Below are 14,761 nucleotides of genomic sequence, written 5' to 3'. Positions count from 1 at the left end.
TTGAGCAGGCACCTTGGGTCAATGCCCAGGGGGGGGGGGGTTCTGTGACCCCCTCATGTCGGCGATCGCAGCAAACCGCAGGTCAATTCAGACCTGCGGTTTGCGGCGATGACGGGAGTTGCAGTGGGCGGTGCCATCGGGTCCCCGTGCGGCTGTAATGGGGACCCGATGGCATGGAAGGCAGGTCCTTAAGGTGAAAATGAGCCTGGTCCCTAAGGGGTTAAGCCCTGCCTTGTAGCACTTACACCGCTCTTCTTCGTTGTATGCGGGGACAACCACAGATAGGTCTTTTTCGGGACGGTCATGAATACTTGGGAAAGGTTTCTTTTCTCCATTACTGGCAATAAAGAACTTCTCGGCCTCGTGGCGATGCAGATTTGGCATTTTCCTGGCGGTCACATGGGCTATAACTGCAACCTGGTAAGAGAGTGTTCAGACATTACGTTAGATGGGAGCACTGGGCCACTGCATCCAACACATAGCAGAGCACGAAGAGCTGAGCTTGTCAACAGACTGGGGTCACAGATAGCGGTAATGTGTCACCCAACCAATTACCATGAGGCTAAACTGCATGTATTTTACTAAGAATTGCTGCAGTTTGGCAATGTAGTTATTGGTTACTAGTGTTGATTGTGAATATTCTAATCGCAAATTTTTATCGCAAATATCAGCAATTCGCGAAAATCTAGAATATAGTGCTATATATTCGTAATCACGAATATTCTAGATTTTTTTTTTATCAGTAACCTCCCTTCTTGTTTGTGGGCCAATGAGAAGGCTGCAATGTCTTTTTCTGAGCTTAGCAACATCCCTAACAACCAATAGGAAAGTTGCCTACCCCTTACTATATAAGAACCTCCCCAGCAGCCATTTCCTGCAGTTCTGAGAGAGAGAGCAGTGACATTGCTGTGCTCTGTGCTCTCATCTGGATCATATTCCTTATCCAATTACATTAGATAGTTACCGTAGTTATTTATATATATATATATATATATATAATACAGATAGTTAGTGTGAGATAGTCAGTGTAGGTTAGATATTGATAGTGTAGCTGATAAGTATGGACAGCAGAACCTACATGCTACAGACAATACTTAGTGCACCAATTAGTAATATTTACTGTGGCACAGTGAGGGGAATGGTCTGGGAAAACAGGTATTTTCCTCCCACCATGTGCCGCTGGGCTGATTTGCAGCCTGGAGGGGTCAAATACCGGACTGGATTTTGAATGCCGGTCCGGGTTTTTGGCAGCACCTGGATGTCCTTAAATAGGCAGCTGGGCTCAGCAGCAGGATCTCTGTGTTGGGATCTGAGGCTTGATGCCAGTTTGGAGGGCTGAGACCCATGGGCTGAGGAAACAAGCCCCCTAAAGCCTGCCCTGGACTGCTGGAGGCAGAACTGACATCAAGGTGACTTGTCCTATATAAATTTTCCATTTTGTGTGAAGTAAACACCAAGACTGCAAAGTAACGCATTGTTTTGTGCATTTCCCTCAAGTGTGAATAAACACTGAAGTTTTGCGTTAAGAACTTGTCTTTTGCCTCTGTACTGCGTCCGCTTACCCTATCTACCAGAGCCAAACCCCACACTACTCAGACCTGATAAAATGTGAAGTTGCATGTATTGTGCATCATTAGTGTCGATTTGTGCAATTGCTAAAATAATGACTGGAGAGAACGAATTCACTGCGAATATAATGCAAAAAAAATTCACAAAATATCGCCTATCCGCTCATCACTTTCGGTTACACAGGTTTTACAGGCCAAATATGTTAAAATTGCATCCGACAACCACGGCCATTGTCATGGGCACACTACGATAAGGCTACTTTCACACTAGCGTTCTGCTGTCCGCTCGTGAGCTCCGTTTGAAGGGGCTCACGAGCGGAGCAGAACGCTTCCGTCCAGCCCTGATGCAGTCTGAATGGATGCGGATCCGCTCAGACTGCATCAGTCTGGCGGCGTTCAGCCTCCGCTCCGCTCGCCTCCGCACGGCCAGGCGGACAGCTGAACGCTGCTTGCAGCGTTCGGGTGTCCGCCTTTACATTGAAAGTCTGAACGGATCCGCTCAGGCTACTTTCGCACTTAGAAATTTTTCTAAGTTATTAATGCAGACGGATCCGTACTGAACGGAGCCTCCGTCTGCATTAATATGATCGGATCCGTTCAGAACGGATCCGATCAAGCGCTAGTGTGAAAGTAGCCTTAGTGTGACACAAACAGCATCACATATCCATGTAACGCTTCCAGGGTCCAAAACTGATTAGAGTGCAGCTCTCTGTTCTCATAGACAGGAGTTCCAAATTGGGGACCCTTCTCCTCATGAAGTCCATCACCCCAATAGAGAATATGAACAGATGCTGCTGTTATTCCCACAGAAAAAGCGCCACTCTTGTCCATGGGCTGTGCCTGGTATTGCAGCTCAGACCCTTCCACTTGGATGAGGATGAACTGCAATACCAGACACAACCCATGGACTACAGTGGTGCTGTTTCCAGACCATTAAGGCTTTTTTTTGTTTTTTATATACACATTTGTCCCTCTCACAAATCAGGCTCTAATAAAACTGCATTTAACACTTTGCGCCAAATGAAGATTTCTCATCGATTATCCTCCTTGGTTTAGTCATGTACATTCACATATTTTGTATTGAGTTATGGAAAGAGTTAAAGATGAAGGCCGGAGCAGATATAGTCAGGGAGCTTCTCTGCCAGGCAGTTTTTTCGGAGAGGCTCAGTGACACTCTATATACGCCCACATACTGGTAATGTGACGTTTGTAGGAACCCAACCCATGGGCCATTTACTTTTTGAAACACGTATAAGCGAACACTGATATTAGCAAAAAGAAAGTGGTAAAGGCACCTCCTCTTAAAATGGATCACTACAACTGTATACAGCACACTTGGAGGGGTGCAGCACCCAATAATCTACACACTTCAACATTGAAACAGCAACACCAAGAAGGACAAGCCGTAAGGTTGTGAAGATCAAGGAATTAGCAGGAGTCGCTAAGATCTGCAGATGATCGTATTTTCAAGCACCTAGCTCCAATCAGTGAAATGTGGGAGGGGCATATTAGTCAAAGTTTTTCACCACATGAATCTTCCAAAATCAGATCAAGTCGTGTGGGATGATTGTGTGATGCCCCCTGTTCATCAATGTGCCAGTCATCCTCACTTGTCACAAACGGGAAGGACAAAATCCTTGAACTGGGAGACCTTGGTTTATCACCCCGGCAGATTGCTACACGGTTAGGCCGAGATGTCAGCACTGGTCAGTGTGTACTGGTGGATGGGAATGATAAACTGGAATGACAGCAAGAGATGCACAGAGGTGAACCCCTGCATGGACGGATCGCCTGATTAGAACAATGGCGCATAGTGATCCATTCTGTACGGCAAGTAAAATTAAACGTCACATCCCAAGCCTAAGGCGGCAAACAGTGTCTATACAAACTATCAGAAGAGGTTTGCACGACATTGGGCTATGAGCTAGATGGCCAGCTAAAGATGTTGTATTGATCTCACACCACCATTCATATAGGCCATCATGATGCACAGCAAGATGGCAATGGAGGCTGGAATGGAGGTCTATCGTCTTCAGCGATGAGTCCTTCTTTTGTCTCAGAAGCAATGATGCCCATGTGGTCTCCAGAGGCTAACTTCCTGCAGAGGCCTTCACAAGGCTAACGTCACACTGGTCCCACTCCAGGGATGTGGGGTGGCACAATGTATGATAGCCGAACCCCTCTAGTCCACATTTCAGGCACGCTAATAGCACAGGGTTTCATTGATTTGGTCGTTGAACTAGTGGGACGCCCATTTCTCCAAAGTGTCCCAGGAGCCGTTTTTCAACAGGACAACGTCCAGCCACATATTGCTTGTGCTACTGTGAGCAGCCTGTGTGTCCGAAATCTGCTACCATGGCCTGCAGTGCCTCCGTTTCCAAGTGCATTTGGTGTGGCAGAACTTTCCTCAGACAACCATTAATGACCACATCGATAGCATGCCAAGGCCTGCAAAAGGGCATGTATTTCTGCACAAGACACTTATACTGAATAAGTTGAGATGTTTTGAATATTTAAATGGTTTCGGTCATGAGGAATATCGTTATGTAGCTGGCTGACATTAGCGATGTGGTAATGTCAGCAGAACATAACTGTATCATTTATATTGCTGCTGTTTTCTTAAAATACTGACTTTTATAATATGCTAATGAGCCTCTAGGTGCTAGTGGGGCGTTGCTTCAGCACCTAGAGGCTCCGTCTATGCGCCCTTTGGCACGCCCAGGTCCAGTTGATTGACTTTCGAGTTCTCCTCAGTGTCCTGTAAATCCCGTGCCTGCGCCATCCCGTTTAGTATTCGGCGCTGGCGCAGTAAGTGAAGGACGCGCTCCTGCTGCAGGCTTCCTTCCTTCGGCGCATGCGCAGTGAGGAAGCCAGTGCCCCTGCGCGAATACTAAACGAGACGGCGCGGAATTTACGGAACGATGAGGAGAACTCGAAAGTCAATCAACTGGACCTGGGCGTGCTAAAGGGTGCGTAGATGGAGCCTCTAGGTGCTGAAGCAACGCCCCACTAGCGCCTAGAGGCTCATTAGCATATTATAAAAGTCTGTATTTTAAGAAAACGGCGGCAGGCAGGGAGATATAAGTCATACAGTTATGTTCTGCTGACATTACCACATCGCTAATGTCAGCCAGCTACATAATGATATTTCTCATGACAGAAACCATTTAACTTCTGTACAGTAGAGGGCTTGCGTTTGGTAAAATCCCCTTTAAAAGGGGTTCTGCAGTTTTTTTTAAACTGATGATCTATCCTCTGGATAGATCATCAGCTTCTGATAGGCGGGGGTCCGACACCCGAGACCTCGCCAATCAGTTGTTTGAGAAGGCAGCTGCGCTGGCAGTAGCGCCGTGGCCTTCTCGCTGTTTACTGCTGGCCCAGTGACGTCACGACTTGTATCAATGGCCTGGGCGGGGCTAAGCTCTGTTCACGTGAGTGGGGCTTAGCCCCGCCCAGGCCATTGATACTAGTCGTGACGTCACTGGGCCAGCAGTAAACAGTGAGAAGGCCGCGGCGCTACTGCCTTCTTAACCACCTCAGCCCCCAGTGCTTAAACACCCTGAAAGACCAGGCCACTTTTTACACTTCTGACCTACACTACTTTCACCGTTTATTGCTCGGTCATGCAACTTACCACCCAAATGAATTTTACCTCCTTTTCTTCTCACTAATAGAGCTTTCATTTGGTGGTATTTCATTGCTGCTGACATTTTTACTTTTTTTGTTATTAATCGAAATTTAACGATTTTTTTGCAAAAAAATGACATTTTTCACTTTCAGTTGTAAAATTTTGCAAAAAAAAACGACATCCATATAGAAATTTTGCTCTAAATTTATAGTTCTACATGTCTTTGATAAAAAAAAAATGTTTGGGTAAAAGTTATAGCGTTTACAAACTATGGTACAAAAATGTGAATTTCCGCTTTTTGAAGCAGCTCTGACTTTCTGAGCACCTGTCATGTTTCCTGAGGTTCTACAATGCCCAGACAGTACAAACACCCCACAAATGACCCCATTTCTGAAAGTACACACCCTAAGGTATTCGCTGATGGGCATAGTGAGTTCATAGAACTTTTTATTTTTTGTCACAAGTTAGCGGAAAATGATGATTTTTTTTTTTTTTTTTTTTTCCTTACAAAGTCTCATGTTCCACTAACTTGTGACAAAAAATAAAAACTTCTATGAACTCACTATGCCCATCAGCGAATACCTTGGGGTCTCTTCTTTCCAAAATGGGGTCACTTGTGGGGTAGTTATACTGCCCTGGCATTCTAGGGGCCCAAATGTGTGGTAAGGAGTTTGAAATCAAATTCTGTAAAAAATGACCTGTGAAATCCGAAAGGTGCTCTTTGGAATATGGGCCCCTTTGCCCACCTAGGCTGCAAAAAAGTGTCACACATCTGGTATCTCCGTACTCAGGAGAAGGTGGGGAATGTGTTTTGGGGTGTCATTTTATATATACCCATGCTGGGTGAGAGAAATATCTTGGCAAAAGACAACTTTTCCCATTTTTTTATACAAAGTTGTCATTTGACCAAGATATTTATCTCACCCAGCATGGGTATATGTAAAAAGACACCCCAAAACACATTCCTCAACTTCTCCTGAGTACGGGGATACCAGATGTGTGACACTTTTTTGCAGCCTAGGTGGGCAAAGGGGCCCATATTCCAAAGAGCACCTTTCGGATTTCACTCCTCATTTTTTCCTGAATTTGATTTCAAACTCCTTACCACACATTTGGGCCCCTAGAATACCAGGGCAGTATAACTACCCCACAAGTGACCCCATTTTGGAAAGAAGACACCCCAAGGTATTCCGTGAGGGGCATGGCGAGTTCCTAGAATTTTTTATTTTTTGTCACAAGTTAGTGGAAAATGATGATTTTTTTTTTTTTTTTTCATACAAAGTCTCATATTCCACAAACTTGTGACAAAAAATAAAAACTTCCATGAACTCACTATGCCCATCAGCGAATACCTTGGGGTCTCTTCTTTCCAAAATGGGGTCACTTGTGGGGTAGTTATACTGCCCTGGCATTCTAGGGGCCCAAATGTGTGGTAAGTAGGTAAATGACCTGTGAAATCCGAAAGGTGCTCTTTGGAATGTGGGCCCCTTTGCCCACCTAGGCTGCAAAAAAGTGTCACACATCTGGTATCTCTGTATTCAGGAGAAGTTGAGGAATGTGTTTTGGGGTGTCTTTTTACATATACCCATGCTGGGTGAGATAAATATCTTGGTCAAATGCCAACTTTGTATAAAAAAATGGGAAAAGTTGTCTTTTGCCAAGATATTTCTCTCACCCAGCATGGGTATATGTAAAATGACACCCCAAAACACATTCCCCAACTTCTCCCGATTACGGAGATACCAGATGTGTGACACTTTTTTGCAGCCGAGGTGGGCAAAGGGGCCCATATTCAAAAGAGCACCTTTCGGATTTCACAGGTCATTTTTTACAGAATTTGATTTCAAACTCCTTACCACACATTTGGGCCCTTAGAATGCCAGGGCAGTATAACTACCCCACAAGTGACCCCATTTTGGAAAGAAGAGACCCCAAGGTATTCGCTGATGGGCAAAGTGAGTTCATGGAAGTTTTTATTTTTTGTCACAAGTTAGTGGAATATGAGACTTTGTATGAAAAAAAAAAAAAAAAAAAAAAATAAGCATTTTCCACTAACTTGTGACAAAAAATAAAAAATTCTAGGAACTCGCCATGCCCCTCACGGAATACCTTGGGGTGTCTTCTTTCCAAAATGGGGTCACTTGTGGGGTAGTTATACTGCCCTGGCATTTTCCAGGGGCCCTAATGTGTGGTAAGTAGGTAAATGACCTGTGAAATCCTAAAGGTGCTCTTTGGAATATGGGCCCCTTTGCCCACCTAGGCTGCAAAAAAGTGTCACACATGTGGTATCGCCGTATTCAGGAGAAGTTGGGGAATGTGTTTTGGGGTGTCATTTTACATATACCCATGCTGGGTGAGAGAAATATCTTGGCAAAAGACAACTTTTCCCATTTTTTTATACAAAGTTGGCATTTGACCAAGATATTTCTCTCACCCAGCATGGGTATATGTAAAATGACACCCCAAAACACATTCCCCAACTTCTCCTGAGTACGGCGATACCAGATGTGTGACACTTTTTTGCAGCCTAGATGCGCAAAGGTGCCCAAATTCCTTTTAGGAGGGCATTTTTAGACATTTGGATACCAGACTTCTTCTCACGCTTTGGGGCCCCTAGAATGCCAGGGCAGTATAAATACCCCACATGTGACCCCATTTTGGAAAGAAGACACCCCAAGGTATTCAATGAGGGGCATGGCGAGTTCATAGAATATTTTTTTTTTTGGCACAAGTTAGCGGAAATTGATATTTTTAATTTTTTTCTCACAAAGTCTCCCGTTCCGCTAACTTGGGACAAAAATTTCAATCTTTCATGGACTCAATATGCCCCTCACGGAATACCTGGGGGTGTCTTCTTTCCGAAATGGGGTCACATGTGGGGTATTTATACTGCCCTGGCATTCTAGGGGCCCTAAAGCGTGAGAAGAAGTCTGGAATATAAATGTCTAAAAAATTTTACGCATTTGGATTCCGTGAGGGGTATGGTGAGTTCATGTGAGATTTTATTTTTTGACACAAGTTAGTGGAATATGAGACTTTGTAAGAAAAAAAAAAAAAAATTCTGCTAACTTGGGCCAAAAAAATATCTGAATGGAGCCTTACAGAGGGGTGATCAATGACAGGGGGGTTGATCAATGACAGGGGGGTGATCAATGACAGGGGGGTGATCAGGGAGTCTATATGGGGTGATAACCACAGTCATTGATCACGCCCGTGTAAGGCTTCATTCAGACGTCCGGATGCGTTTTGCGGATCCGATCCATCTATCAGTGCATCCGTAAAAATCATGCGGACATCTGAATGGAGCTTTACAGGGGGGTAATCAATGACAGGGGGGTGATCAATGACAGGGGGGTGATCAGGGAGTCTATATGGGGTGATCACCACAGTCATTGATCATGCCCCTGTAAGGCTTCATTCAGACGTCCGGATGCGTTTTGCGGATCCGATCCATCTATCAGTGCATCCGTAAAAATCATGCGGACATCTGAATGGAGCTTTACAGGGGGGTAATCAATGACAGGGGGGTGATCACCACAGTCATTGATCATGCCCCTGTAAGGCTTCATTCAGACGACCGGATGCGTTTTGCGGATCCGATCCATGTATCAGTGCATCCGTAAAAATCATGCGGACATCTGAATGGAGCTTTACAGGGGGGTGATCAGGGAGTCTATATGGGGTGATCACCACAGTCATTGATCATGCCCCTGTAAGGCTTCATTCAGACGTCCGGATGCGTTTTGCGGATCCGATCCATCTATCAGTGCATCCGTAAAAATCATGCGGACATCTGAATGGAGCTTTACAGGGGGGTAATCAATGACAGGGGGGTAATCAATGACAGGGGGGTGATCAGGGAGTCTATATGGGGTGATCACCACAGTCATTGATCATGCCCCTGTATGGCTTCATTCAGACGTCCGGATGCGTTTTGCGGATCCGATCCATCTATCAGTGCATCCGTAAAAATCATGCGGACATCTGAATGGAGCTTTACAGGGGGGTAATCAATGACAGGGGGGTGATCACCACAGTCATTGATCATGCCCCTGTAAGGCTTCATTCAGACGACCGGATGCGTTTTGCGGATCCGATCCATGTATCAGTGCATCCGTAAAAATCATGCGGACATCTGAATGGAGCTTTACAGGGGGGTAATCAATGACAGGGGGGTGATCAGGGAGTCTATATGGGGTGATCACCACAGTCATTGATCATGCCCCTGTAAGGCTTCATTCAGACGTCCGGATGCGTTTTGCGGATCCGATCCATCTATCAGTGGATCCGTAAAAATCATGCGGACGTCTGAATGGAGCTTTACAGGGGGTTGATCAATGACAGGGGGGTAATCAATGACAGGGGGGTGATCAGGGAGTCTATATGGGGTGATCAGGGGTGATTAGGGGTGATCAGGGGCTAATAAGGGGTTAATAAGTGATGGGGGGGGGGTGTAGTGTAGTGTAGTGGTGCTTGGTGCTACTTTACTGAGCTACCTGTGTCCTCTGGTGGTCGATCCAAACAAAGGGGACCACCAGAGGACCAGGTAGCAGGTATATTAGACGCTGTTATCAAAACAGCGTCTAATATACCTGTTAGGGGTTAAAAAAAACACATCTCCAGCCTGCCAGCGAACGATCGCCGCTGGCAGGCTGGAGATCAACTCTCTTACCTTCCGTTCCTGTGAGCGCGCGCGCCTGTGTGCGCGCGTTCACAGGAAATCTCGCGTCTCGCGAGATGACGCGTATATGCGTGACTGTGCGCAGCGCTGCCACCTCCGGAACGCGATCCTGCGTTAGGCGGTCCGGAGGTGGTTAAACAGCTGATCGGCGGGGGTCCCCGGTGTCGGACCCCCGCCGATCAGATGCTGATGATTTATCCAGAAGATAGATCATCCGTTTAAAATAACTGCAGAACCCCTTTAAGTTTTGTTCCCCACAGCCTTTCATAGGTCTTTAACAACCTTCTGCCCCATGCTTCTATTCTCAATACCCAATTTAAAGGGGTTGTCTTGGCTGCCATTCATGTTCCAATTTGTCAGACAACCCCTTTAAATACTGATGATCTGTCCTCGGGAGGGGTCATCAATATCAGATAAGTCCGACTCCAAGCACCCCCCACGGATCAGCTGTAGTGCTCAGTAGTAATGAGCGGCTGGGGCTATATTCGAATTCGTGATATTTCACGAATATTTTGTAGAATATTTGCGAATTTGAGATTATTTTATTGAATGCAAAAAATCAGCAATGTAAAAATAGCGTAATGCAAATTCCTAACGCAAAATACAGACGTGGGTCACTTTGGCTACATTTTTCAAGCTGGTATAAGTTTCCTGAGACTGGAGAAAATGGTTGGCACGGCAGAACATTACAATAGCTTTCTATGCAGATAGGGTGCTCCAATAGCGCTAATCGGCAGGGATTAGAATATTTTTTCGCACTACGTGCAACTTCCCATTTTAGCGGTCTGACTACAGATTACTGATTGGTGCACTAAGTATTGTTGTGACTTGACATTCAGTGATGGTCAGTTGGCAGTGTTGGCCAGTGAACACATGCGGGCTGCCATCTTTAGTAAGGTAGATTCACCCATCCAGCGATGCACAGGTAAGCCCTTACCTGTGCCAGGAGCCGGTCTGAAATCGAATGCAGTCACCGGGAGCAGGCAGTTCGGAGAACAGCCCGATGAAGGCCCCCCAAGCACAGACACAGTTAAAGGGGTTATCCGAGTTATGGGAAAAAAAATAAAACCTAACAAAATTAATCAGGATATACATATACATTAGTCAAGCTTGATTTTTTGAAAAAAGAACGATCCTTACAACTTTTCCAGGTTCTGTTATTGCTGTGTTTACATGCAGCAGTAACAATGACTCATCTCTCCCTCATGAATATTTGTGGGAGGGGTTGAGCTATTAGCCGCAGTTAGGCTACTTTCACACTAGCGTTCGGAGCGGGTCCGTCTGATGTTTCATCAGACGGATCCGCTCCTATAATGCAAACGCTTGCATCCGTTCAGAACGGATCCGTTTGCATAACAGTTTATTTCAGATCTGATTTTTCACTTCGGAAAACTCAGATCCGACAGTATATTCTAAACACAGAAGCGTTCCCATGGTGATGGGGACGCTTCAAGTTAGAATATACTGAGAACTGTGTACATGACTGCCCCCTGCTGCCTAGCAGATGCTGCCAGGCAGCAGGGGGCAGACCCCCCCCCCCTCCTCCTGTATTTAACTTATTGGTGGCCAGTGCGGCCCCCCCTCCCTCCCCAGTATTAATTGTAACCAGTGCGGCCCCCCTCCCTCTATATTCATCGGTGGCCAGTGCGGATATTGAATATGACCAGTGCGGTCTCCCCCTCCCTCCCCAGTATTAAATATGAGCAGTGCGGTCTCCCCCTCCCTCCCCAGTATTAAATATGAGCAGTGCGGTCTCCCCCTCCCTCCCCAGTATTAAATATGAGCAGTGCGGTCTCCCCCTCCCTCCCCAGTATTAAATATGAGCAGTGCGGCCTGCCCCTCCCTCTATTCATTGGTGGCCAGTGCGGATTCAAAGTATTGTGATCAGTGCGGCCTCTCCTCTCGACCCCCCCCCCCCCCCCATCATTGGTGGCAGCGGAGAGTACCGATCGGAGTCCCAGTTTAAAATCGCTGGGGCTCCGATCGGTTACCATGGCAGCCAAGACACTATTGCAGTCTTGGCTGCCATGGTTACTTAGCAACAAATAGCAGCATTATACTTACCTGAAGAGCTGCGATCTATGTGACCGGCCGGGAGCTCCTCCTACTGGTAAGTGACAGGTCTATAGGCAATGCGCCGCACAGACCTGTCACTTTACCAGTAGGAGGAGCTCCCGGCCGGTCACAGACATCGCAGCTCTTCAGGTAAGTATAATGCTGCTAATTGTTGCTAAGTAACCATGGCAGCCAAGACTGCAATAGCGTCTTGGCTGCCATGGTAACCGATCAGAGCCCCAGCGATTTAAACTGGGACTCCGATCGGTACTCTCCGCTGCCACCAATGATGGGGGAGGGGGGGGGGGGAAGAGAGGAGAGGCCGCACTGATCACAATACTTTGAATCCGCACTGGCCACCAATGAATAGAGGGAGGGGGAGGCCGCACTGCTCATATTTAATACTGGGGAGGGAGGGGGAGACCGCACTGCTCATATTTAATACTGGGGAGGGAGGGGGAGACCGCACTGCTCATATTTAATACTGGGGAGGGAGGGGGAGACCGCACTGCTCATATTTAATACTGGGGAGGGAGGGGGAGACCGCACTGCTCATATTTAATACTGGGGAGGGAGGGGGGGCCGCACTGGTCATATTTAATATCCGCACTGGCCACCGATGAATATAGAGGGAGGGGGGCCGCACTGGTTACAATTAATACTGGGGAGGGAGGGGGGGCTGCACTGGCCACCAATAAGTTAAATACAGGAGGGGGGGGGGGGGGGGGTCTGCCCCCTGCTGCCTGGCAGCATCTGCCAGGCAGCAGGGGGCAGTCATGTACACAGTTCTCAGTATATTCTAACTTGAAGCGTCCCCATCACCATGGGAACGCTTCTGTGTTTAGAATATACTGTCGGATCTGAGTTTTCCGAAGTGAAAAATCAGATCTGAAATAAACTGTTATGCAAACGGATCCGTTCTGAACGGATGCAAGCGTTTGCATTATAGGAGCGGATCCGTCTGATGAAACATCAGACGGACCCGCTCCGAACGCTAGTGTGAAAGTAGCCTGAGGATCGCGCATGCGCGATCAACTCACAGCCGCACGGACTGTAATGCAGAGAGGTGGGGGCGTGGCCAAGGCTGATGACGTTCCGTTGACATGGCTTAGTCACTCCGACAAGCAGAGAGCTCCATGTCAACGGAACGTCACAGCTGATGACGTGGGCGGTCACATGACTGTTTAGTGTAGCAGAGAAACGGCACAAGATAGGTACAGTAAGTGATTTAGGAAAACTAAGGTATAGGAGAAATAAAGCCATAAAGATAAGGTTAAGTTAACTCGGATAACCCCTTTAAGGGCTTACCTGTGCATTGCCGGACGGGTGAGTCTACCTTACTAAAGATGGCAGCCCGCATGTGTTCGCTGGCAAACACTGCCAACTGACCATCACTGTTGACATTGCTTCCTTCTCATTGGCCCACAAGCAAGAAGCAGAGAGGAATCACGTGTTCAGATGGAAAAAAAAAAAGCTGAATATGCGATATGACGAATATATAGCACTGTATTATAAATATTCGCGACAAAAATTTGCTATTCGAATATTCGTGCTCGACACGAGCTGCGACATCACGTCCACCAATCACCTGAGCTACGTGCCGCTCAAGCACATTCACGTGACTAGGACTCAGCAGCAATACCAAGCACAGCCACTAGTGTGCGGCGCCATGCTTGGTATTATATGAAGAGGTCACAGTGCTCTTCCAACAGCTGGTTGGCGGGGCTGCTGGGACCAATCAGAAACGGGCGACCTATCCTGAGGACAGCTGGTGAATATTTGGATGTCCACCTTTGCAACCACCATTATTTTACTCTGTAATACATTGTTATAAACGAAGCCACAGCTCATTAGGTGCACACAGCTCCTATAAAGCTATGCGTCTCCATGGTTACCTGCGTCCCCCAATCCTGAAGGCAAAACCTATCAACTGTGCATTAGAAGGGAGCAGGAGCCAGACAGATGGGGGGATTACTGCAGGATACTACACTGGGCTTGTTTGCTGTAACCATGGAGACGCATAGGTCTGTACAAGAGCTGTGTACACAACAGTGGATTTCTTTACTTTCTAATCAAGGCTATCTGCAAAGCTAGCAGAAGCATGGCCACGGTTAGACATTGTACACCCCGAGGAGACGCTGCCCGTATGTACTAACGTTATCTCTGGACTCACCGCGAGCAGCAGGGCAGCGGCCAGAGCAGCCAGCAGCTGCAGGAGATCACACAGGCAGCACAGCATGATACCCACACCATGCCCGGCCTCAGGCAGCTAAAACGGGGAGCAGTCAACGCTGTCTGCAGCCCGGAACAACTCTCTTCCGGTACCCGGCACACACCAGCCCCGCATCTGCCGGAACCTATAGCACACATACACCTATGCGGAAGTGAGGCTGTCACTGCTCTGCTGCGCCTTCTAATTCAAGAGCGAACGTCACAGGCGAGCGTCCAGTCCTGTAAGGAGCGCCACCGTGCGCCCGGAGGCTGCATAGCGGCCTCTACCATTGCTGCCTATACTTTTACATAGGGATGACGTATTGTAGGACTGTAGACATAAAACACAAATAGTGTATGACAGTAGATAAATAGGCAGCCTGCGGGTTTTAATTCGTGTAATCATTGCTTGGTTTTTCACTTGCTAGACGCCACTATGTTATGGTCTCATTGGAAAGTGCATTTAGTTGGAGATTTCCTGTTGATGGACGTCCAACCCGGTCACCCACATTGTGGTTATCAAAAAGCGTACAAAGGACCTAAACTAGTCTTCGGTCACGGCCGTATACGTTCTGTCCGGTCGGCGTATTCACTAGGTCTATCCTGACGTAATCTCCA

The 14,761-nt window shown here is 47.1% G+C and overlaps 1 protein-coding gene across 1 annotated transcript in view; it reads right to left on the bottom strand.

Annotated features, from left to right (window-relative positions):
* Nucleotides 1-14,330, bottom strand: part of ALG5 (ALG5 dolichyl-phosphate beta-glucosyltransferase) — a 71,587-nt gene extending 57,257 nt beyond the window's left edge. The window contains exons 1-2 of the mRNA XM_040426101.1: nucleotides 14,106-14,330; nucleotides 246-417 (exon numbers count right to left, since the gene is read on the bottom strand). Of these exons, the coding sequence (XP_040282035.1) occupies nucleotides 246-417; nucleotides 14,106-14,171 (238 nt within the window). The 5' untranslated portion in view covers nucleotides 14,172-14,330. The remainder of the gene's footprint in view (nucleotides 1-245; nucleotides 418-14,105) is intronic.
* Between the last annotated feature and the right edge of the window lie 431 nt (nucleotides 14,331-14,761).

Source organism: Bufo bufo, chromosome 3 (assembly GCF_905171765.1).
Source record: "Bufo bufo chromosome 3, aBufBuf1.1, whole genome shotgun sequence".
Lineage (NCBI taxonomy): Eukaryota > Metazoa > Chordata > Amphibia > Anura > Bufonidae > Bufo > Bufo bufo.
Note: the sequence above shows the minus strand (reverse complement) of the source record. Positions and strands in the feature narration are given on the sequence as shown.